Below are 25779 nucleotides of genomic sequence, written 5' to 3'. Positions count from 1 at the left end.
AGCAACACTTACTGTACACATTAACCCTGGACGAGAGAGGGTTAGAGACAGCAACACTTACTGTACACACATCAACACTGGAAGAGAGAGGGAAAGAGACAGCAACACTTACTGTACACATTAACCCTGGAAGAGAGAGGGAAAGAGACAGCAACACTTACTGTACACATTAACCCTGGAAGAGAGAGGGAAAGAGACAGCAACACTTACTGTACACATTAACCCTGGACGAGAGAGGGTTAGAGACAGCAACACTTACTTACACATAAACACTGGAAGAGAGAGGGAAAGAGGCAGCAACACTTACTGTACACATTAACCCTGGAAGAGAGAGGGAAAGAGACAGCAACACTTACTGTACACATTAACCCTGGAAGAGAGAGGGTTAGAGACAGCAACACTTACTGTACACATTAACCCTGGAAGAGAGAGGGTTAGAGACAGCAACACTTACTGTACACACATCAACACTGGAAGAGAGAGGGTTAGAGACAACAACACTTACTGTACACATTAACCCTGGAAGAGAGAGGGTTAGAGACAGCAACACTTACTGTACACATTAACCCTGGAAGAGAGAGGGTTAGAGACAGCAACACTTACTGTACACATTAACCCTGGAAGAGAGAGGGAAAGAGACAGCAACACTTACTTACACATTAACCCTGGAAGAGAGAGGGTTAGAGACAGCAACCCTGTGGTCAGATGTCATGTCATTTATAACCCACTCATCACCAGTGGAGTGTACAGTGTGTGGTCAGATGTCATGGTTGATTTCCTGACCATGATAAGTGCTGTACCATGTAGACTGCTGATGGGTGTGGCTGTTAAGAGCATCTCATCCTGTGTTGTTACACCCCAGATTGTTTTGACTACACAAACGAAGCAGAGCTCAGTGTCACCATCACTCCTAACCACACCTCCTGGGATCCAGCAGCCAATCGAGAGCGAGGAGGGCGGGGCTACAGCATCATCCCCCCTGTCACATTGGAGTGTAGGCAGGAACGGGAGGAGTCACAGAGCAGTGAGGGTTCCGTCCCATTGGCTACCTCTCCACCTCCCCAGGGTTCACAAACTCCTCCAGCCCTTGTTCAGATACTTACATTGCTACCTCCAAGTTCCTGTTTTCTAATCCATCCACCAACCACGTCATTTCTACACTGCCCTACAAAGTGCTGTAACTAAGTAAAAACATTTCTGACTTCAGTCTTTTTCAAGTCTAGACAGCAATTTCTGATTCTTCATGACTTATTCTGAACGACTGGCTTGTTCTTGTGTCAGGAAACTAAATACCACATTAATCAGATAATATACCTGGCCATTACAATAGATCAAACATATTGACCAAATTTATAGTTACTGCACTTTGCCTTTTTTGGGCAGTATTGTCCTCTGTGCTGTATAGTAGTCCAGAGAGAGGAAGGAAGACTTCTGGGTTGAAGGATAGGTGGACAGGACCATAGCATGGTGCTCCTTCTACCTATGACCCCTGATCTACAACCTTACCATGACCCCATGCTTCCTGCTTAGAGCACTGCCTATCGTCAATACTGAGCATGCTCATCTGTTTCCTAAGGTAACTTCAGGATGTTTAGAAAAACGCCCTAACCTCTGGTGCCTGGTTCTGGTTCTCACCTGGAATGACTCCTATTGTTTTAGACCCAAATGTTATGTCACTGCAGCTCCATCTGGTGTCAGTTTCATTACAGGAAACATTTGGGCCAGCAGCATCCAGCTGTACCTGTTCACTGGAAGTGTTTGCCATTACAGGAAACATTTGGGCCAGCTGTACCTGTTCACTGGAAGTGTTTGCCATTACAGGAAACATTTGGGCCAGCAGCACCCAGCTGTACCTGTTCACTGGAAGTGTTTGCCATTACAGGAAACATTTGGGCCAGCTGTACCTGTTCACTGGAAGTGTTTGCCATTTACAGGAAACATTTGGGCCAGCAGCACCCAGCTGTACCTGTTCACTGGAAGTGTTTGCCATTACAGGAAACATTTGGGCCCCCCTGTAAGCTATATGACTGCCGGCCAGCCACAGGGCCCCCTGTAAGCTATATGACTGCCGGCCAGCCACAGGGCCCCCTGTAAGCTATATGACTGCCGGCCAGCCACAGGGCCCCCTGTAAGCTATATGACTGCCGGCCAGCCACAGGGCCCCCTGTAAGCTATATGACTGCCGGCCAGCCACAGGGCCCCCTGTAAGCTATATGACTGCCAACCAGCCACAGGGCTCTCTTTATTCATACGCCAGCCACAGAGCCCTCTGTAAGCCATTTGCCAGTCGGCCAGCCACAGAGCCCTCTGTAAGCATTATGCCTGCTGGCCAGCCACAGAGCCCTCTGTAAGCCATTTGCCAGTCGGCCCGCCACAGAGCCCTCTGTAAGCCATTTGCCAGTCGGCCCGCCACAGAGCCCTCTGTAAGCCATATGCCAGCCAGCTACAGAGCCCTCTGTAAGCATTATGCCTGCTGGCCAGCCACAGAGACCTCTGCAAGCCATATGCCAGCCACAAAGCCCTCTGTAAGCCATATGCCAGACAGCCAGCCATAGAGTACCTGTTCACTGGAAGTGTTGTCCATTTAGTTGTGTAGTGCAGCTGTATAGATGTGCAGAGATACAGCTGTATTCATGTATCTAACGTAGCGCAGCTCAGTGAGTGAGAAACTGCCTCCAAGCATGTGCATGACATGGCCTCCACACATACTGCCAACATCATCTCAATCATCAACCTTCCAAGCCATGCTCAACTCCAGCACTCCTTACTGCCACAGACAGTTGTCTCCTTGTCTGTTAAGACCTCCAAATCATGGAGCTCAGCTACCTGCTTTTACCCATCTGTCTTAAACATTCATTGCTACATTTGAAGGTCAATTTTGTCTTGTTTGATGTGTCTAGAGTTCAGTCTGGTCAGCTCTGGGCTGCTGGACTGGATTGTCTACTCTTTACCCTCATCCCCTCATTTACAGACTTCTGTTAACCATATGCCAGTCAGCCACAGAGCCCTCTATAAGCCGTATGCCAGCCAGCCAGCCACAAAGCCCTCTGTAAGCCATTTGCCAGCCACAGAGCCCTCTGTAAGCCATTTGCCAGCCACAGAGCCCTCTGTAAGCCAATTGCCAGCCACAGAGCCCTCTGTAAGCCATTTGCCAGCCACAGAGCCCTCTATAAGCCGTATGCCAGCCAGTCCGCCACAGAGCCCTCTATAAGCCGTATGCCAGCCAGCCAGCCACAAAGCCCTCTGTAAGCCATTTGCCAGCCACAGAGCCCTCTGTAAGCCATTTGCCAGCCACAGGGACCTCTGCAAGCCATACGCCAGCCAGCCACAGAGTCCTCTGCAAGACTTATGCCAGCCAGCCAGCCACAGACCCTCTGTAAGCCATATGCCAACCAGCCAGCCACAGAACTCTCTTTAGCCATACGCCAGCCAGCCACAGAGCCCTCTGTAAGCCATATGCCAGCCAGCCAGCCACAGACCCTCTGTAAGCCATTTGCCAGCCACAGAGCCTTCTGCGAGTCATATGCCAGCCAGCCAGCCACAGGGCCCTCTGTAAGCCATATGCCAGCCAGCCAGCCACAGTACCATCTGTAAGCCATTTGCCAGCCACTGAGCCCTCTGTAAGCCATATACCAGCCAGCCAGCCACAGACCCTCTGTAAGCCATTTTCCAGCCACAGAGCCCTCTGTAAGCCATTTGCCAACCACAAAGCCCTCTGCAAGCCATAGGCCAGCCAGCCACAAAGCCCTCTGTAAGCCAAATGCCAGCCGGCTAGCCACAGGGCCCTCTGTAAGCCATATGCCTGCCGTCCAGCCACAGGGCCCTCTGAAAGCCATATGTCTGCCGTCCAGCCACAGGGCCCTCTGTAAGCCATATGCCTGCCGGCTAGCCATTAAGCCCCCTGCAAGCCATATGCCAGCCACAGAGCCGTCTGCAAGCCATATGCCAGCCATCCATCCATCCGCAGTGCCCTCTGAAAGCCATATACCTGCCATCCTCTAAGCCATTTGCCAGCCAGCCACAGGGCCATCTGTAAGCCATTTGCCAGCCACAGAGCTTTCTGTATGCCATTTGCCTCCCGGCCAGCCACAGACCCCTGTAAGCCATATGCCAGACAGCCAGCCATAGAGCCCTCTGTAGCCATATGCCAGACAGCCAGCCATAGAGCCCTCTGTAGCCATATGCAGCCAGCCACAGAGCTCTCTGTAAGCCATTTGCCAGCCAAAGAGCCCTCTGTAAGCCATATGCCAGCCAGCTACAGAGCCCTCTGTAAAGCCATATGCCAGCCAGCTACAGAGCCCTCTGTAAGCATTATGCCTGCTGGCCAGCCACAGAGCCCTCTATAAGCCGTATGCCAGCCAGCCAGCCACAAAGCCCTCTGTAAGCCATTTGCCAGCCACAGAGCCCTCTATAAGCCATTTGCCAGCCACAGAGCCCTCTGTAAGCCAATTGCCAGCCACAGAGCCCTCTGTAAGCCATTTGCCAGCCACAGAGCCCTCTATAAGCCGTATGCCAGCCAGTCCGCCACAGAGCCCTCTATAAGCCGTATGCCAGCCAGCCAGCCACAAAGCCCTCTGTAAGCCATTTGCCAGCCACAGAGCCCTCTGTAAGCCATTTGCCAGCCACAGGGCCCTCTGCAAGCCATACGCCAGCCAGCCACAGAGTCCTCTGCAAGACTTATGCCAGCCAGCCAGCCACAGACCCTCTGTAAGCCATATGCCAACCAGCCAGCCACAGAACTCTCTTTAGCCATACGCCAGCCAGCCACAGAGCCCTCTGTAAGCCATATGCCAGCCAGCCAGCCACAGACCCTCTGTAAGCCATTTGCCAGCCACAGAGCCTTCTGCGAGTCATATGCCAGCCAGCCAGCCACAGTACCATCTGTAAGCCATTTGCCAGCCACTGAGCCCTCTGTAAGCCATATGCCAGCCAGCCAGCCACAGACCCTCTGTAAGCCATTTGCCAACCACAAAGCCCTCTGCAAGCCATAGGCCAGCCAGCCACAAAGCCCTCTGTAAGCCAAATGCCAGCCGGCTAGCCACAGGGCCCTCTGTAAGCCATATGCCTGCCGTCCAGCCACAGGGCCCTCTGAAAGCCATATGTCTGCCGTCCAGCCACAGGGCCCTCTGTAAGCCATATGCCTGCCGGCTAGCCATTAAGCCCCCTGCAAGCCATATGCCAGCCACAGAGCCGTCTGCAAGCCATATGCCAGCCATCCATCCATCCGCAGTGCCCTCTGAAAGCCATATACCTGCCATCCTCTAAGCCATATGCCAGCCAGCCACAGAGCCCTCTGTAAGCCATTTGCCAGCCAGCCACAGGGCCCTCTGTAAGCCATTTGCCAGCCACAGAGCTTTCTGTATGCCATTTGCCTCCCGGCCAGCCACAGACCCCTGTAAGCCATATGCCAGACAGCCAGCCATAGAGCCCTCTGTAGCCATATGCAGCCAGCCACAGAGCTCTCTGTAAGCCATTTGCCAGCCAAAGAGCCCTCTGTAAAGCCATATGCCAGCCAGCTACAGAGCCCTCTGTAAGCATTATGCCTGCTGGCCAGCCACAGAGCCCTCTGCAAGCCATACACCAGCCATCCACAAAGCCCTCTGTAAGCCATATGCCATCCACAAAGCCCTCTGTAAGCCATATGCCAGACAGCCATAGAGCCCTCTGTAGCCATATGCAAGCCAGCCAGCCAGCATCAGAGCTCTCTGTAAGCTGTATGTCAGACAGCCAGCCACAGAGCCCTCGGTAAGCCGTATGCCAGACAGCCAGCCATAGAGCCCGCTGTAAGCCATATGCCAACCAACCAGCCACAGAGCTCTCTTTAGCCATACGCCAGCCAGCCACAGAGCCCTCTGTAAGCCATTTGCCAGCCAGTCAGCCACAGAGCCCTCTGCCAGTCATATGCCAGCCGGCCAGTCACAGAGCCCTCTGTAAGCCATATGCCAACCAGCCAGCCAGCCAGCCACAGAGTACTCTGTATCCATATGCCAGTCAGCTACAGAGCCTTCTGTAAGCCATATGCCAGCCGGCCAGCCACAGAGCCTCTGCAAGTCATATGCCAGTCAGCCACAGAACCCTCTGTAAGCCATATGCCAGACAGCCAGCCATAGAGCCCTCTGTAGCCATATGCAGCCAGCCACAGAGCTCTCTGTAAGCCATTTGCCAGCCAAAGAGCCCTCTGTAAGCCATATGCCAGCCAGCTACAGAGCCCTCTGTAAAGCCATATGCCAGCCAGCTACAGAGCCCTCTGTAAGCATTATGCCTGCTGGCCAGCCACAGAGCCCTCTTCAAGCCATACACCAGCCATCCACAAAGCCCTCTGTAAGCCATATGCCAGCCACAAAGCCCTCTGTAAGCCATATCCCAGACAGCCATAGAGCCCTCTGTAGCCATATGCAAGCCAGCCAGCCAGCATCAGAGCTCTCTGTAAGCTGTATGTCAGACAGCCAGCCACAGAGCCCTCTGTAAGCCGTATGCCAGACAGCCAGCCATAGAGCTCTCTGTAAGCCATATGCAAACCAACCAGCCACAGAGCTCTCTTTAGCCATATGCCAGCCAGCCACAGAGCCCTCTGTAAGCCATTTGCCAGCCAGTCAGCCACAGAGCCCTCTGCCAGTCATATGCCAGCCGGCCAGCCACAGAGGCCTCTGTAAGCCATATGCCAACCAGCCAGCCAGCCAGCCACAGAGTACTCTGTATCCATATGCCAGTCAGCTACAGAGCCTTCTGTAAGCCATATGCCAGCCGGCCAGCCACAGAGCCTCTGCAAGTCATATGCCAGTCAGCCACAGAACCCTCTGTAAGCCATATGCCTGCTAGCCAGCCTCAGCCCTCTGTAATCCATATCCCAGCCAACCAGCCACAGAGCCCTCTGTAAACCATATGCCTGCCAGCCAGCCTCAGCCCTCCGTAATCCATATCCCAGCCAACCAGCCACAGAGCCCTCTGTAAGCCATATGCCAGCCGGCCAGCCACAGAGCCCTCTGTAAGCCATATGCCAGCCGGCCAGCCACAGAGCCCTCTGTAGCCATATGCCAGCCACAGAGCCCTCTGTAAGCCATATGCCAATCACAGAGCCCTCTGTAAGCCATATGCCATCCAGCCAATCACAGAGCCCTCTGTAAGCCATATGCCAGACAGTCAGCCATAGAGCCCTCTGTAAGCCATATGCCAACCAGCCAGCCAGCCAGCCACAGAGCCCTCTGTAAGCATTATGCCAGCCAGCCAGCATCAGAGCTCTCTGTAAGCTGTATGTCAGACAGCCAGCCACAGAGCCCTCTGTAAGCCGTATGCCAGACAGCCAGCCATAGAGCCCGCTGTAAGCCATATGCTAACCAACCAGCCACAGAGCTCTCTTTAGCCATACGCCAGCCAGCCACAGAGCCCTCTGTAAGCCATTTGCCAGCCAGTCAGCCACAGAGCCCTCTGCAAGTCATATGCCAGCCAGCCAGCCACAGGTCCCTCTGCAAGCCATATGCCAGTCAGCCACAGAACCCTCTGTAAGCCATATTCCAGCTGGCCAGCCACAGAGCCCTCTGTAAGCCATATGCCAACCAGCCAGCCAGCCAGCCACAGAGTACTCTGTATCCATATGCCAGTCAGCTACAGAGCCTTCTGTAAGCCATATGCCTGCCAGCCAATCACAGAGCCCTCTAAGCCATATGCCATCCAATCAGCCAGCCAGCCTCAGCCCTCTGTAATCCATATCCCAGCCAACCAGCCACAGAGCCCTCTGTAAGCCATATGCCAGCCGGCCAGCCACAGAGCCCTCTGTAAGCCATATGCCAGCCAGCCAGCTACAGAGCCCTCTTTAAAACATATGGCAGCCGGCCAGCCACAGAGCCCTCTGTAAGCCATATGCCAGCCGGCCAGTCACAGAGCCCTCTGTAAGCCATTTGCCAGTCACAGAGCCCTCTGTAAGCCATTTGCCAGCCACAGAGCCCTCTGTAAGCCATTTGCCAGCCACAGAGCCTTCTGCGAGTCATATGCCAGCCAGCCAGCCACAGTACCATCTATAAGCCATTTGCCAGCCACTGAGCCCTCTGTAAGCCATATGCCAGCAGGCCAGCCACAGAGCCCTCTGTAAGCCATATGCCAGCCAGCCAGCTACAGAGCCCTCTGTAAAACATATGGCAGCCGGCCAGCCACAGAGCCCTCTGTAAGCCATATGCCAGCCACAGAGCCCTCTGTAAAACATATGCCAGCCGGCCAGCCACAGAGCCCTCTGTAAGCCATATGCCAGTCAGCCACAGAACCCTCTGTAAGCCATATGCCTGCCAGCCAATCACAGAGCCCTCTGTAAGCCATATGCCAGCCAGCCAGCTACAGAGCCCTCTGTAAAACATATGGCAGCCGGCCAGCCACAGAGCCCTCTGTAGCCATATGCCAGCCACAGAGCCCTCTGTAAAACATATGCCAGCCGGCCAGCCACAGAGCCCTCTGTAAGCCATATGCCAGCGACCAGCCACAGAGCCCTCTGCAAGCCATATGCCAGTCATCCACAGAGCCCTCTGTAAGCCATATGCCATCCAGCCAATCGCAGAGCCCTCTGTAAGCCATATGCCAGCCAGCCAGCCACAGAGCCCTCTGTAAGCCATATGCCAGACAGTCAGCCATAGAGCCCTCTGTAAGCCATATGCCAACCAGCCAGCCAGCCAGCCAGCCACAGAGTACTCTGTAAGCCATATGCCAGCCAGCTACAGAGCCCTCTGTAAGCATTATGCCTGCTGGCCAGCTACAGAGCCCTCTGCAAGCCATACACCAGCCATCCACAAAGCCCTCTGTAAGCCATATGCCAGGCACAAAGCCCTCTGTAAGCCATATGCAAGCCAGCCAGCATCAGAGTTCTCTGTAAGCTGTATGTCAGACAGCCAGCCACAAAGCCCTCTGTAAGCCGTATGCCAGCCAGCCACAGAGCCCTCTGTAAACCATGTGCCAGCCAGCCAAACAAGCCAGCCACAGAGCCCTCTGCAAGCCATATGTCAGCCAACAGAGCCCTCTGTAAGCCATATGCCAGCCAGCTACAGAGCCCTCTGTAAGCCATACACCAGCCATCCACAATGCCCTCTGTAAGCCATATGCCAGCTACAAAGCCCTCTGTAAGCCATATGCCAGACAACCAGCCATAGAGCCCTCTGTAAGCCAAATGCAAGCCAGCCACAGAGCTCTCTTTATCCATACGCCAGCCAGCCAGCCACAGAGCCCTCTGTAAGCCATATGCAGCCAACCACAGACCCTCTGTAAGCCATTCAGCCAGCCACAGAGCCCTCTGTAAGCCATTTGCCAGCCACAGAGCCCTCTGCGAGTCATATGCCAGCCAGCCACAGGGCCCTCTGCTAGCCATACGCCAGCCAGCCACAGAGGCCTCTGTAAGCCATATGCCAACCAGCCAGCCAGCCAGCCACAGAGTACTCTGTATCCATATGCCAGTCAGCTACAGAGCCTTCTGTAAGCCATATGCCAGCCGGCCAGCCACAGAGCCTCTGCAAGCCATATGCCAGTCAGCCACAGAACCCTCTGTAAGCCATATGTCAGCCACAGAACCCTCTGTAAGCCATTTGCCAGCCGGCCAGGCACAGATCCCTCTGTAAGCTGTATGCCTGCCAACCAGCCACAGAGCCCTCTCTAATCCGTATACCTGCCAACCAACCAGCCACAGATCCCTCTGTAAGCCATTTGCCAGCCAGCCAGCCACTAAGCCCTCTGCAAGCCATTTGCCAGCCACTGAGCCCTCTGTAAGCCATATGCCAGCCAGCCAGCCACAGAACCCTCTGTAAGCCATATGCCAGCCAGCCAGCCACAGAACCCTCTGTAAGCCATATGCCAGCCAACCAGCCACAGAACCCTCTGTAAGCTGTATGCCTGCCAACCAGCCACAGAGCCCTCTGTAAGCCATTTGCCAGCCACAGACCCCTTTGTAAGCCATATTCCAGCCAGCCAGCCACTGAGCCCTCTGTAAGCCAGTTGCCAGCCACAGACCCCTTTGTAAGCCATATTCCAGCCAGCCAGCCACTGAGCCCTCTGTAAGCCAGTTGCCAGCCACTGAGCCCTCTGTAAGCCAGTTGCCAGCCACTGAGCCCTCTGTAAGCCAGTTGCCAGCCACTGAGCCCTCTGTAAGCCAGTTGCCAGCCACTGAGCCCTCTGTAAGCCAGTTGCCAGCCACTGAGCCCTCTGTAAGCCAGTTGCCAGCCACTGAGCCCTCTGTCAGCCATTGCCAACCAGCCACAGAACCCTCTGTAAGCCATATGCCAGCCAGCCACTGAGCCCTCTGTAAGCCATATGGCAGCCACTGAGCCCTCTGTAAGCCATTGGCTAGCCACTGAGCCCTCTGTAAGCCATATGCCAGCCAGCCAGCCACTGAGCCCTCTGTAAGCCACATGCCAGCAGTCCAGCCACAAAGCCCGCTGGCATATGGCTTACAGAGGGTTCTGTGGCTGGCTGGCTGGCAACTGGCTTACAGAGGGCTCAGTGGCTGGCTGGCTGGCATATACCATACCATATGCCATATGGTAAGCCATATGCCAGCCAGCCACTTAGCCCTCTGTAAGCCATATGCCAGCCAGCCAGCCACAGAACCCTCTATAACCCATATGCCAGCCAGCCTGCCACAGAGCCATATGCCAGCCAGCCACAGAGCCCCCTGTAAGCCATATGCCAGCCAGCCAGCCACAGAGCCCTCTGTAAGCCATATGCCAGCCAGCCAGCCACTGAGCCCTCTGTAAGCCATTTGCCAGCCAGCCACAGAACCCTCTGTAAGTTATATGCCAGCCAGCCAACCAGCCAGTCAGCCATAGAGCCCTCTGTAAGCCATATGCCAGCCAGCCAACCAACCAGCCAGCCAGCCACAGAGCCCCCTGTAAGCTGTATGCCTGCCAACCAGCCACAGAGCCCTCTCTAATCCGTATACCTGCCAACCAACCAGCCACAGAGCCCTCTGTTAGCCATTTGCCAGCCAGCCAGCCACTAAGCCCTCTGCAAGCCATTTGCCAGCCACTGAGCCCTCTGTAAGCCATTGCCAGCCAGCCACTGAGCCCTCTGTAAGCCATATGCCAGCCAGCCACAGAGCCCTCTGTAAGCCATATGCCAGCCAACCAGCCACTGAGCCCTCTGTAAGCCATATGCCAGCCAGCCAGCCACGGAACCCTCTGTAAGCCATATGCCAGCCAGCCAGCCACAGAACCCTCTGTAAGCCATATGCCAGCCAGCCACAGAGCCCTCTGTAAGCCATATGCCAGCCAGCCAGCCACAGAGCCCTCTGTAAGCCATATGCCAGCCAGCCAGCCACCGAGCCCTCTGTAAGCCATTTGCCAGCCAGCCACAGAACCCTCTGTAAGTCATATGCCAGCCAGCCAGTCAGCCATAGAGCCCTCTGTAAGCCATATGCCAGCCAGCCAACCAACCAGCCAGCCAGCCAGCCACTAAGCCCTCTGCAAGCCATTTGCCAGCCACTGAGCCCTCTGTAAGCCATATGCCAGCCAGCCAGCCACAGAGCCCTCTGTAAGCCATATGCCAGCCAGCCAGCAACTGAGCCCTCTGTAAGCCATATGCCAGCCAGCCAGCCACGGAACCCTCTGTAAGCCATATGCCAGCCAGCCAGCCACAGAACCCTCTGTAAGCCATATGCCAGCCAACCAGCCACAGAGCCCTCTGTAAGCCATATGCCAGCCAGCCAGCCACAGAACCCTCTGTAAGCCATATGCCAGCCAACCAGCCACAGAGCCCTCTGTAAGCCAAATGTCAACCAGCCATCCACAGCGTACTCTGTATCCATATGCCATCCAACCAACCAGCCACAGAGCCCTCTGTAAGCCATTTGCCAGCCACAGACCCCTTTGTAAGCCATATTCCAGCCAGCCAGCCACTGAGCCCTCTGTAAGCCAGTTGCCAGCCACTGAGCCCTCTGTAAGCCAGTTGCCAGCCACTGAGCCCTCTGTCAGCCATTGCCAACCAGCCACAGAACCCTCTGTAAGCCATATGCTAGCCAGCCACTGAGCCCTCTGTAAGCCATATGGCAGCCACTGAGCCCTCTGTAAGCCATTGGCTAGCCACTGAGCCCTCTGTAAGCCATATGCCAGCCAGCCAGCCACTGAGCCCTCTGTAAGCCACATGCCAGCCATCCAGCCACAAAGCCCGCTGGCATATGGCTTACAGAGGGTTCTGTGGCTGGCTGGCTGGCATATGGCTTACAGAGGGCTCAGTGGCTGGCTGGCTGGCATATGGCTTACAGAGGGCTCAGTGGCAAGCCAATGGCTTACAGAGGGCTCAGTGGCTGGCTGGCTGGCATATGGCTTACAGAGGGCTCAGTGGCTAGCCAATGGCTTACAGAGGGCTCAGTGGCTAGCCAATGGCTTACAGAGGGCTCAGTGGCTAGCCAATGGCTTACAGAGGGCTCAGTGGCTAGCCAATGGCTTACAGAGGGCTCAGTGGCTAGCCAATGGCTTACAGAGGGCTCAGTGGCTAGCCAATGGCTTACAGAGGGCTCAGTGGCTAGCCAATGGCTTACAGAGGGCTCAGTGGCTAGCCAATGGCTTACAGAGGGCTCAGTGGCTAGCCAATGGCTTACAGAGGGCTCAGTGGCTAGCCAATGGCTTACAGAGGGCTCAGTGGCTAGCCAATGGCTTACAGAGGGCTCAGTGGCTAGCCAATGGCTTACAGAGGGCTCAGTGGCTAGCCAATGGCTTACAGAGGGCTCAGTGGCTAGCCAATGGCTTACAGAGGGCTCAGTGGCTAGCCAATGGCTTACAGAGGGCTCAGTGGCTAGCCAATGGCTTACAGAGGGCTCAGTGGCTAGCCAATGGCTTACAGAGGGCTCAGTGGCTAGCCAATGGCTTACAGAGGGCTCAGTGGCTAGCCAATGGCTTACAGAGGGCTCAGTGGCTAGCCAATGGCTTACAGAGGGCTCAGTGGCTAGCCAATGGCTTACAGAGGGCTCAGTGGCTAGCCAATGGCTTACAGAGGGCTCAGTGGCTAGCCATATCGCTTACAGAGGGCTCAGTGGCTGGCTGGCATATGGCTTACAGAGGGTTCTGTGGCTGGTTGGCAATGGCTGACAGAGGGCTCAGTGGCTGGCAACTGGCTTACAGAGGGCTCAGTGGCTGGCAACTGGCTTACCGATGGCTCAGTGGCTGGCAACTGGCTTACAGAGGGCTCAGTGGCTGGCTGGCTGGCATATACCATATCATATGCCATATGGTAAGCCATATGCCAGCCAGCCAGCCACTGAGCCCTCTGTAAGCCATATGCCAGCCAGCCAGCCAGCCACAGAACCCTCTATAACCCATATGCCAGCCAGCCAGCCACAGAGCCATATGCCAGCCAGCCACAGAGCCCCCTGTAAGCCATATGCCAGCCAGCCAGCCACAGAGCCCTCTGTAAGCTATATGCCAGCCAGCCAGCCACAGAGCCCTCTGTAAGCGAGTTGCCAGCCACTGAGCCCTCTGTAAGCCAGTTGCCAGCCACTAAGCCCTCTGTAAGCCAGTTGCCAGCCACTGAGCCCTCTGTCAGCCATTGCCAGCCAGCCAGCCACGTAACCCTCTGCAAGCCATATGCCAGCCGACCAGCCACAGAGCCCTCTGCAAGCCATATGCCAGTCATCCACAGAGCCCTCTGTAAGCCATATGCCAGCCACAGAGCCCTCTGTAAGCCATATGCCAGACAGTCAGCCACAGAGCCCTCTGTAAGCCATATGCCAACCAGCCAGCCAGCCAGCCACAGAGTACTCTGTAAGCCATATGCCAGCCAGCTACAGAGCCCTCTGCAAGCCATACACCAGCCATCCACAAAGCCCTCTGTAAGCCATATGCCAGCCACAAAGCCCTCTGTAAGCCATATACCAGACAGCCATAGAGCCCTCTGTAGCCATATGCAAGCCAGCCAGGTAGCATCAGAGCTCTCTGTAAGCTTTATGTCAGACAGCCAGCCACAAAGCCCTCTGTAAGCCGTATGCCAGCCAGCCACAGAGCCCTCTGTAAACCATGTGCCAGGCAGCCAAACAAGCCAGCCACAGTGCCCTCTGCAAGCCATATGTCAGCCAACAGAGCCCTCTGTAAGCCATATGCTAGCCAGCAACAGAGCCCTCTGTAAGCATTATGCCTGCTGCCCAGCTACAGAGCCCTCTGCAAGCCATACACCAGCCATCCACAAAGCCCTCTGTAAGCCATTTGCCAGACAACCAGCCATAGAGCCCTCTGTAAGCCAAATGCAAGCCAGCCACAGAGCTCTCTTTATCCATACGCCAGCCAGCCAGCCAGCCACAGAGCCCTCTGTAAGCCATATGCAGCCAGCCACAGACCCTCTGTTAGCCATTCAGCCAGCCACAGAGCCCTCTGTAAGCCATTTGCCAGCCACAGAGCCCTCTGCGAGTCATATGCCAGCCAGCCACAGGCCCCTCTGCAAGCCATACGCCAGCCAGCCAGAGGCCTCTGTAAGCCATATGCCAACCAGCCAGCCAGCCACAGAGTACTCTGTATCCATATGCCAGTCAGCTACAGAGCCTTCTGTAAGCCATATGCCAGCCAGCCAGCCACAGAGCCTCTGCAAGCCATATGCCAGTCAGCCACAGAGCCCTCTGTAAGCCATATGCCAACCAGCAAGCCAGCCAGCCCACAGAGTACTCTGTATCCATATGCCAGTCAGCCACAGAGCCTTCTGTAAGCCATATGCCAGCCGGCCAGCCACAGAGCCTCGGCAAGCCATATGCCAGTCAGCCACAGAACCATCTGTAAGCCATATGCCTGCCAGCCAATCACAGAGCCCTCTGTAAGCCATTTGCCAGCCACAGACCCCTTTGTAAGCCATATTCCAGCCAGCCAGCCACTGAGCCCTCTGTAAGCCAGTTGCCAGCCACAGACCCCTTTGTAAGCCATATTCCAGCCAGCCAGCCACTGAGCCCTCTGTAAGCCAGTTGCCAGCCACTGAGCCCTCTGTAAGCCAGTTGCCAGCCACTGAGCCCTCTGTAAGCCAGTTGCCAGCCACTGAGCCCTCTGTAAGCCAGTTGCCAGCCACTGAGCCCTCTGTAAGCCAGTTGCCAGCCACTGAGCCCTCTGTCAGCCATTGCCAACCAGCCACAGAACCCTCTGTAAGCCATATGCCAGCCAGCCACTGAGCCCTCTGTAAGCCATATGGCAGCCACTGAGCCCTCTGTAAGCCATTGGCTAGCCACTGAGCCCTCTGTAAGCCATATGCCAGCCAGCCAGCCACTGAGCCCTCTGTAAGCCACATGCCAGCAGTCCAGCCACAAAGCCCGCTGGCATATGGCTTACAGAGGGTTCTGTGGCTGGCTGGCTGGCAACTGGCTTACAGAGGGCTCAGTGGCTGGCTGGCTGGCATATACCATACCATATGCCATATGGTAAGCCATATGCCAGCCAGCCACTTAGCCCTCTGTAAGCCATATGCCAGCCAGCCAGCCACAGAACCCTCTATAACCCATATGCCAGCCAGCCTGCCACAGAGCCATATGCCAGCCAGCCACAGAGCCCCCTGTAAGCCATATGCCAGCCAGCCAGCCACAGAGCCCTCTGTAAGCCATATGCCAGCCAGCCAGCCACTGAGCCCTCTGTAAGCCATTTGCCAGCCAGCCACAGAACCCTCTGTAAGTTATATGCCAGCCAGCCAACCAGCCAGTCAGCCATAGAGCCCTCTGTAAGCCATATGCCAGCCAGCCAACCAACCAGCCAGCCAGCCACAGAGCCCCCTGTAAGCTGTATGCCTGCCAACCAGCCACAGAGCCCTCTCTAATCCGTATACCTGCCAACCAACCAGCCACAGAGCCCTCTGTTAGCCATTTGCCAGCCAGCCAGCCACTAAGCCCTCTGCAAGCCATTTGCCAGCCACTGAGCCCTCTGTAAGCCATTGCCAGCCAGCCACTGAGCCCTCTGTAAGCCATATGCCAGCCAGCCACAGAGCCCTCTGTAAGCCATATGCCAGCCAACCAGCCACTGAGCCCTCTGTAAGCCATATGCCAGCCAGCCAGCCACGGAACCCTCTGTAAGCCATATGCCAGCCAGCCACAGAACCCTCTGTAAGCCATATGCCAGCCAGCCACAGAGCCCTCTGTAAGCCATATGCCAGCCAGCCAGCCACAGAGCCCTCTGTAAGCCATATGCCAGCCAGCCAGCCACCGAGCCCTCTGTAAGCCATTTGCCAGCCAGCCACAGAACCCTCTGTAAGTCATATGCCAGCCAGCCAGTCAGCCATAGAGCCCTCTGTAAGCCATATGCCAGCCAGCCAACCAACCAGCCAGCCAGCCAGCCACTAAGCCCTCTGCAAGCCATTTGCCAGCCACTGAGCCCTCTGTAAGCCATATGCCAGCCAGCCAGCCACAGAGCCCTCTGTAAGCCATATGCCAGCCAGCCAGCAACTGAGCCCTCTGTAAGCCATATGCCAGCCAGCCAGCCACGGAACCCTCTGTAAGCCATATGCCAGCCAGCCAGCCACAGAACCCTCTGTAAGCCATATGCCAGCCAACCAGCCACAGAGCCCTCTGTAAGCCATATGCCAGCCAGCCAGCCACAGAACCCTCTGTAAGCCATATGCCAGCCAACCAGCCACAGAGCCCTCTGTAAGCCAAATGTCAACCAGCCATCCACAGCGTACTCTGTATCCATATGCCATCCAACCAACCAGCCACAGAGCCCTCTGTAAGCCATTTGCCAGCCACAGACCCCTTTGTAAGCCATATTCCAGCCAGCCAGCCACTGAGCCCTCTGTAAGCCAGTTGCCAGCCACTGAGCCCTCTGTAAGCCAGTTGCCAGCCACTGAGCCCTCTGTCAGCCATTGCCAACCAGCCACAGAACCCTCTGTAAGCCATATGCTAGCCAGCCACTGAGCCCTCTGTAAGCCATATGGCAGCCACTGAGCCCTCTGTAAGCCATTGGCTAGCCACTGAGCCCTCTGTAAGCCATATGCCAGCCAGCCAGCCACTGAGCCCTCTGTAAGCCACATGCCAGCCATCCAGCCACAAAGCCCGCTGGCATATGGCTTACAGAGGGTTCTGTGGCTGGCTGGCTGGCATATGGCTTACAGAGGGCTCAGTGGCTGGCTGGCTGGCATATGGCTTACAGAGGGCTCAGTGGCAAGCCAATGGCTTACAGAGGGCTCAGTGGCTGGCTGGCTGGCATATGGCTTACAGAGGGCTCAGTGGCTAGCCAATGGCTTACAGAGGGCTCAGTGGCTAGCCAATGGCTTACAGAGGGCTCAGTGGCTAGCCAATGGCTTACAGAGGGCTCAGTGGCTAGCCAATGGCTTACAGAGGGCTCAGTGGCTAGCCAATGGCTTACAGAGGGCTCAGTGGCTAGCCAATGGCTTACAGAGGGCTCAGTGGCTAGCCAATGGCTTACAGAGGGCTCAGTGGCTAGCCAATGGCTTACAGAGGGCTCAGTGGCTAGCCAATGGCTTACAGAGGGCTCAGTGGCTAGCCAATGGCTTACAGAGGGCTCAGTGGCTAGCCAATGGCTTACAGAGGGCTCAGTGGCTAGCCAATGGCTTACAGAGGGCTCAGTGGCTAGCCAATGGCTTACAGAGGGCTCAGTGGCTAGCCAATGGCTTACAGAGGGCTCAGTGGCTAGCCAATGGCTTACAGAGGGCTCAGTGGCTAGCCAATGGCTTACAGAGGGCTCAGTGGCTAGCCAATGGCTTACAGAGGGCTCAGTGGCTAGCCAATGGCTTACAGAGGGCTCAGTGGCTAGCCAATGGCTTACAGAGGGCTCAGTGGCTAGCCATATCGCTTACAGAGGGCTCAGTGGCTGGCTGGCATATGGCTTACAGAGGGTTCTGTGGCTGGTTGGCAATGGCTGACAGAGGGCTCAGTGGCTGGCAACTGGCTTACAGAGGGCTCAGTGGCTGGCAACTGGCTTACCGATGGCTCAGTGGCTGGCAACTGGCTTACAGAGGGCTCAGTGGCTGGCTGGCTGGCATATACCATATCATATGCCATATGGTAAGCCATATGCCAGCCAGCCAGCCACTGAGCCCTCTGTAAGCCATATGCCAGCCAGCCAGCCAGCCACAGAACCCTCTATAACCCATATGCCAGCCAGCCAGCCACAGAGCCATATGCCAGCCAGCCACAGAGCCCCCTGTAAGCCATATGCCAGCCAGCCAGCCACAGAGCCCTCTGTAAGCTATATGCCAGCCAGCCAGCCACAGAGCCCTCTGTAAGCGAGTTGCCAGCCACTGAGCCCTCTGTAAGCCAGTTGCCAGCCACTAAGCCCTCTGTAAGCCAGTTGCCAGCCACTGAGCCCTCTGTCAGCCATTGCCAGCCAGCCAGCCACGTAACCCTCTGCAAGCCATATGCCAGCCGACCAGCCACAGAGCCCTCTGCAAGCCATATGCCAGTCATCCACAGAGCCCTCTGTAAGCCATATGCCAGCCACAGAGCCCTCTGTAAGCCATATGCCAGACAGTCAGCCACAGAGCCCTCTGTAAGCCATATGCCAAACAGCCAGCCAGCCAGCCACAGAGTACTCTGTAAGCCATATGCCAGCCAGCTACAGAGCCCTCTGCAAGCCATACACCAGCCATCCACAAAGCCATATGCCAGCCACAAAGCCCTCTGTAAGCCATATACCAGACAGCCATAGAGCCCTCTGTAGCCATATGCAAGCCAGCCAGGTAGCATCAGAGCTCTCTGTAAGCTTTATGTCAGACAGCCAGCCACAAAGCCCTCTGTAAGCCGTATGCCAGCCAGCCACAGAGCCCTCTGTAAACCATGTGCCAGGCAGCCAAACAAGCCAGCCACAGTGCCCTCTGCAAGCCATATGTCAGCCAACAGAGCCCTCTGTAAGCCATATGCTAGCCAGCTACAGAGCCCTCTGTAAGCATTATGCCTGCTGCCCAGCTACAGAGCCCTCTGCAAGCCATACACCAGCCATCCACAAAGCCCTCTGTAAGCCATTTGCCAGACAACCAGCCATAGAGCCCTCTGTAAGCCAAATGCAAGCCAGCCACAGAGCTCTCTTTATCCATACGCCAGCCAGCCAGCCAGCCACAGAGCCCTCTGTAAGCCATATGCAGCCAGCCACAGACCCTCTGTTAGCCATTCAGCCAGCCACAGAGCCCTCTGTAAGCCATTTGCCAGCCACAGAGCCCTCTGCGAGTCATATGCCAGCCAGCCACAGGCCCCTCTGCAAGCCATACGCCAGCCAGCCAGAGGCCTCTGTAAGCCATATGCCAACCAGCCAGCCAGCCACAGAGTACTCTGTATCCATATGCCAGTCAGCTACAGAGCCTTCTGTAAGCCATATGCCAGCCAGCCAGCCACAGAGCCTCTGCAAGCCATATGCCAGTCAGCCACAGAGCCCTCTGTAAGCCATATGCCAACCAGCAAGCCAGCCAGCCCACAGAGTACTCTGTATCCATATGCCAGTCAGCCACAGAGCCTTCTGTAAGCCATATGCCAGCCGGCCAGCCACAGAGCCTCGGCAAGCCATATGCCAGTCAGCCACAGAACCATCTGTAAGCCATATGCCTGCCAGCCAATCACAGAGCCCTCTGTCTCTGTAATCCATATCCCAGCCAACCAGCCACAGAGCCCTCTGTAAGCCATATGCCAGCCGGCCAGCCACAGAGCCCTCTGTAAGCCATATGCCAGCCAGCCAGCCACAGAGCCCTCTGTAAAACATATGCTAGCCAGCCAGCCACAGACCCTCTGTTAGCCATTTGCCAGCCACAGAGCCCTCTGTAAGCCATTTGCCAGCCGCAGAGTCATATGCCAGCCAGCCAGCCACAGGGCCCTCTGCCAGCCATACTCCAGCCAGCCACAGAGCCCTCTGTAAGCCATATGCAAACCAGCCAGCCAGCCAGCCAGCCACAGAGCCCTCTGTAAGCCATATGCCAGTCAGCTACAGAGCCTTCTGTAAGCCATATGCCTGCCAGCCAATCACAGAGCCCTCTGTAAGCCATATGCCTGCCAACCAGCCACAGAGCCCTCTCTAATCCGTATACCTGCCAACCAACCAGCCACAGAGCCCTCTGTAAGCCATTTGCCAGCCAGCCACAGAGGCCTCTGTAAGCTATATGCCAGCCAGCCACAGACCCTCTGTAAGCCATTTGCCAGCCACTGAGCCCTCTGTAAGCCATTTGCCAGCCAGCCACAGAGGCCTCTGTAAGCTATATGCCAGCCAGCCACAGACCCTCTGTAAGCCATTTGCCAGCCACAGAGCCCTCTTTAAGCCATTTGCCAGCCATAGAGCCTTCTTTGAGTCATATGCCAGCCAGCCAGCCACAGGGCCCTCTGCAAGCCATACGCCAGCCAGCCACAGAGCCCTCTGTAAGCCATATGCCAGCCAGCCAGCCACAGAACCCTCTGTAAGCCATTTGCCAGCCACTGAGCCCTCTGTAAGCCATATGCCAGTCAGCTACAGAGCCTTTTGTAGCCATATGCCAGCCGGCCAGCCACAGAGCCCTCTGCAAGCCATATGCCAGTCATCCAAAGAACCGTCTGTAAGCCATATGCCAGCCAGCCACAGACCCTCTGTAAGCCATATGCCAGCCAGCCACAGACCCTCTGTAAGCCATTTGCCAGCCACAGAGCCCTCTTTAAGCCATTTGCCAGCCATAGAGCCTTCTGCAAGTCATATGCCAGCCAGCCAGCCACAGGGCCCTCTGTAAGCCATATGCCAGCCAGCCAGCCACAGAGCCCTCTGTAAGCCATTTGCCAGCCACTGAACCCTCTGTAAGCCATATGCCAGCCAGCCAGCCACAGAGCCTTCTGTAAGCCATATGCCAGCCACAGAGCCCTCTGTAAGCCATATGCCAGTCAGCTACAGAGCCTTTTGTAGCCATATGCCAGCCGGCCAGCCACAGAGTACTCTGTATCCATATGCCATCCAACCAGCCAGACACAGAGCCCCCTGTAAGCTGTATGCCTGCCAACCAGCCACAGAGCCTTCTGTAAGCCATATGCCAGCCACAGAGCCCTATGTAAGCCATATGCCAGTCAGCTTCAGAGCCTTTTGTAGCCATATGCCAGCCGCAGAGCCCTCTGCAAGCCATATGCCAGTCATCCAAAGAACCGTCTGTAAGCCATATGCCAGCCAGCCACAGACCCTCTGTAAGCCATATGCCAGCCAGCCACAGACCCTCTGTAAGCCATTTGCCAGCCACAGAGCCCTCTTTAAGCCATTTGCCAGCCATTGAGCCCTCTGTCAGCCATTGCCAACCAGCCACAGAACCCTCTGTAAGCCATATGCCAGCCAGCCACTGAGCCCTCTGTAAGCGATATGGCAGCCACTGAGCCCTCTGTAAGCCATTGGCTAGCCACTGAGCCCTCTGTAAGCCATTGGCTAGCCACTGAGCCCTCTGTAAGCCATTGGCTAGCCACTGAGCCCTCTGTAAGCCATATGCCAGCCAGCCAGCCACTGAGCTCTCTGTAAGCCATTGGCTAGCCACTGAGCCCTCTGCAAGTCATATGCCAGCCAGCCAGCCACAGGGCCCTCTGCAAGCCATACGCCAGCCAGCCACTGAGCCCTCTGTAAGCCATATGCCAGCCAGCCACAGAGCCTTCTGTAAGCCATATGCCAGCCACAGAGCCCTCTGTAAGCCATATGCCAGTCAGCTACAGAGCCTTTTGTAGCCATATGCCAGTCGGCCAGCCACAGAGCCCTCTGCAAGCCATATGCCAGTCATCCAAAGAACCGTCTGTAAGCCATATGTCATCCTGCCACAGAGTCCTCTGTAAGCCATATGCCAGCCAACCAGCCACAGAGCCCTCTGTAAGCCATATGCCAGACAGTCAGCCATAGAGCCCTCTGTAAGCCATATGCCAACCAGCCATCCACAGAGTACTCTGTATCCATATACCATCCAACCAGCCAGACACAGACCCCCCTATAAGCTGTATGCCTGCCAACCAGCCACAGAGCCCTCTGTAAGCCATTTGCCAGCCACAGACCCCTTTGTAAGCCATATTCCAGCCAGCCAGCCACTGAGCCCTCTGTAAGCCAGTTGCCAGCCACTGAGCCCTCTGTAAGCCAGTTGCCAGCCACTGAGCCCTCTGTAAGCCAGTTGCCAGCCACAGAGCCCTCTGTAAGCCATATGCCAGACAGTCAGCCATAGAGCCCTCTGTAAGCCATATGCCAACCAGCCAGCCACTGAGCCCTCTGTAAGTCATTTGGCAGCCAGCCACAGAACCCTTTGTAAGTCATATGCCAGCCAGCCAACCAGCCAGTCAGCCACAGAGCCCTCTGTAAGCCATATGCCAGTCATCCAAAGAACTGTCTGTAAGCCATATGTCATCCTGCCACAGAGTCCTCTGTAAGCCATATGCCAGCCAACCAGCCACAGAGCCCTCTGTAAGCCATATGCCAGACAGTCAGCCATAGAGCCCTCTGTAAGCCATATGCCAACCAGCCATCCACAGAGTACTCTGTATCCATATACCATCCAACCAGCCAGACACAGACCCCCCTATAAGCTGTATGCCTGCCAACCAGCCACAGAGCCCTCTGTAAGCCATTTGCCAGCCACAGACCCCTTTGTAAGCCATATTCCAGCCAGCCAGCCACTGAGCCCTCTGTAAGCCAGTTGCCAGCCACTGAGCCCTCTGTAAGCCAGTTGCCAGCCACTGAGCCCTCTGTAAGCCAGTTGCCAGCCACTGAGCCCTCTGTAAGCCAGTTGCCAGCCACAGAGCCCTCTGTTAGCCATATGCCAGACAGTCAGCCATAGAGCCCTCTGTAAGCCATATGCCAACCAGCCAGCCACTGAGCCCTCTGTAAGTCATTTGGCAGCCAGCCACAGAACCCTTTGTAAGTCATATGCCAGCCAGCCAACCAGCCAGTCAGCCACAGAGCCCTCTGTAAGCCATATGCCAGTCATCCAAAGAACCGTCTGTAAGCCATATGTCATCCTGCCACAGAGTCCTCTGTAAGCCATATGCCAGCCAACCAGCCACAGAGCCCTCTGTAAGCCATATGCCAGACAGTCAGCCATAGAGCCCTCTGTAAGCCATATGCCAACCAGCCATCCACAGAGTACTCTGTATCCATATGCCATCCAACCAGCAAGCCCCCTGTAAGCTGTATGCCTGCCAACCAGCCACAGAGCCCTCTGTAAGCCAGTTGCCAGCCACTGAGCCCTCTGTAAGCCAGTTGCCAGCCACTGAGCCCTCTGTAAGCCAGTTGCCAGCCACTGAGCCCTCTGTCAACCATTGCCAGCCAGCCACAGAACCCTCTGTAAGCCATATGCCAGCCAGCCAGCCACTGAGCCCTCTGTAAGCCATTTGCCAGCCAGCCACAGAGCCCTCTGTAAGTCATATGCCAGCCAGCCAACCAGCCAGTCAGCCACAGAGCCCTCTGTAAGCCATTTGCCAGCCAGCCAGCCAGCCACTGAGCCCTCTGTAAAGCCATTGCCAGCCAGCCACTGAGCCCTCTGTAAGCCATATGCCAGCCAGCCAGCCACAGAGCCCTCTGTAAGCCATATGCCAGCCAGCCAGCCACTGAGCCCTCTGTAAGCCATATGCCAGCCAGCCAGCCACTGAGCCCTCTGTAAGTCATTTGGCAGCCAGCCACAGAACCCTTTGTAAGCCATATGGCAGCCAGCCACAGAACCCTCTGTAAGCCATATGCCAGCCAGCCACTAAGCCCTCTGTAAGCCATTTTGTAGCCACCGAGCCCTCTGTAAGCCATTTTCCAGCCACAGAGCCCTCTGTAAGCCATTTTCCAGCCACAGAGCCATGCAGTTGTGGTTTGACAGGTCTTTTATAAGAGCTAAGGGTTGAATCACGAAGTGCAACAAAAGAGCGTGTTGCTTGTGTTCTTGTCATGTGCTTGTCCTCTTCTCTTCTGTCTTCTCTCTTCTGTTTTCTCTCTTTCTCTTCTTTCTTTGGAGGGCAGATTGGATATGGTCTTTAGTGTCTCCATTCATCCAGCTGTGGCTGATCTGTTTGTTATTGATGGATAATCCAGAGATGCTGTACCTCAGCCAGACATCATGTCAACATAGTCAGCCTGCATAGACTGTCTCCACTGTGACACCTTATAGCAGGTTTCTAGTGGAGACAAAATGTCTGTTCTAGGGTTGCAAAATTCCTGTCACTTTCCCCAAATTCCCTGGTTTTCCAGAAATCCTGGTTGGAGGATTCCGGGTATGTTTTTGCTGGAATTTATGGGAAACCTGGGAATTTTGGGGAAAATTTACTGGAATTTTGCAGCCCTGGTCTGTTCCTTCCAGTTCATCCTGCTTCAGCGGTCTCTGTCTCCATCACTTCATTCTCTCATCCTGTTTTCTGTCTGTTTTTAAAGCTTCATTTTCTCATCCTGTTTTCTGTCTGTTTTTAAAGCTTCATTCTCTCATCCTGTTTTCTGTCTGTTTTTAATCACTTTATTTTCTCATACTGTTTTCTGTCTGTCTCTCCAGATGCTGATGGGATGAGTGTAGGTGAGGAGTCATTCAACCTCAACGACCCAGACGAGGGTTTCTCCTCAGGGGCTTCCAACAGCAGCCAGCCCAGCGCCACCAAGCCTGGGGGCCCCGGGCCCCGGGGGGGTAGTCAGAAGAGCAGCAGCGTCAAGAAGACTGTCACTGCCAGACTGTCCCGAGAGAGAGAGCGGGAGCTGATGCATAGGGAGAAGGAGATGGAGAAGATGAAAGACCAGGAGAGAGCGAGGGAGAAGGAGAGAGAGCTGGAGAGATGGAGGGAGAAGGAGAGGCAGAGAGAGAGGGTGGCGGAGAGTCGCAGGGAGCTGTTCTCCGCCGTGGTGGCCACTCCCACAGCAGCTCTGAGACGACGTCAGCAAACACAGACCCCTTCCCCTGCTCCTCCCCCCGTCACCATGGACACCATCGACATCGAGCTCAGCCCAATCAAGAAGCAGCAGTCCTTCCCTGGCCCCTGCCCCAGCCCCTCCCCCGGCACACTGGTCCGAACAGCCAGCTCCGCCTCCTCCAAGTCGTTGTATGAAGGTGTGAACATGAACCTGAACGGCAGCATTAGCAGCCTGGGGAGGGCTCTGGGAGGTTCTGGGGGGCTGGAGGGGGCTCTGGGAGGGCTGGGTGCCAGCGTGGGGGGAGGAGGGACCCACCGCTACTCCACCATCAGCCTGCAGGAGGAGGTGCTGGCCCGGCCTGAGGAGAACCAGGAGCTACTCTCCTCGGGAGCGCCCCTCACCAAGCAGTCCCGCTCCCCCAGCTTCAACATGCAGATCATATCACAGGTGTAGCCTAGCCTGGTGGGGTTGGCGGGGGGGCCTGGCAGGGCGGGAACTGGTGTGGAGGTAGACTCGCGCACACACATATAGACACACAAATTAATACATGCATATATATACAGGTGTGTGTGTGTATATATATGTATGTATATATATATATATATATATATATCACACACACACACACACGCACACATCTCACACCCAGCAGTCGGTCTCTGTTTCCTATTGTTCCGACTGGAACCCCACCCCCTGTTTGGCTGAAGCCCACCCCCTGTATGGCTGAAGCCCACCCCCTGTATGGCTGAAGCCCACCCCCTGTTTGGTTGAATGGCCACTAAGCCCAGGGTCTTCTACCCTGTAGAGAGCGAGACTAATGTTTTGACAAATAGCAGAGGGCTTTTGTCTTCGTGTTCAATTGTATACATAGTCAATCTATTTGAAACTTAACTGAGAATGGGAGTGTATAGTCAGTCATCTGACCAGACTTCCACTACCTAGAGTTAGGGTTCTGTCCTACTGCTATCCTGGGTCTGGGTCTCCCTGAAGGAACACACCATTCCACCTCTGACAGACAAAGCCACAAACACACCATTCCACCTCTGTGACAGGCAGAGACCCACAGAAACACACC

The 25779-nt window shown here is 55.6% G+C and overlaps 1 protein-coding gene across 3 annotated transcripts in view; it reads left to right on the top strand.

Annotated features, from left to right (window-relative positions):
• LOC110520668 (hyccin 2) overlaps positions 1–25244 on the top strand; it is a 155084-nt gene extending 129840 nt beyond the window's left edge. For 2 of the 3 annotated variants that reach the window (XM_036975376.2, XM_090230509.1), the window contains exon 12: positions 24355–25244. In XM_036975376.2, the coding sequence (XP_036831271.1) occupies positions 24355–25157 (803 nt within the window). In that variant the 3' untranslated portion in view covers positions 25158–25244. Of the gene's footprint in view, positions 1–862; positions 995–24354 lie in introns of all 3 variants that reach the window. The other variant, XM_090230510.1, reaches the window with a different exon arrangement.
• Positions 25245–25779: the final 535 nt, after the last annotated feature.

The sequence above is a fragment of the Oncorhynchus mykiss genome, chromosome 3, assembly GCF_057628025.1.
Source record: "Oncorhynchus mykiss isolate SJ-2025 chromosome 3, ASM5762802v1, whole genome shotgun sequence".
NCBI lineage: Eukaryota > Metazoa > Chordata > Actinopteri > Salmoniformes > Salmonidae > Oncorhynchus > Oncorhynchus mykiss.
The sequence above is the reverse complement of the archived record's forward strand: the minus strand, read 5'-3'. Positions and strand labels throughout refer to the sequence as shown.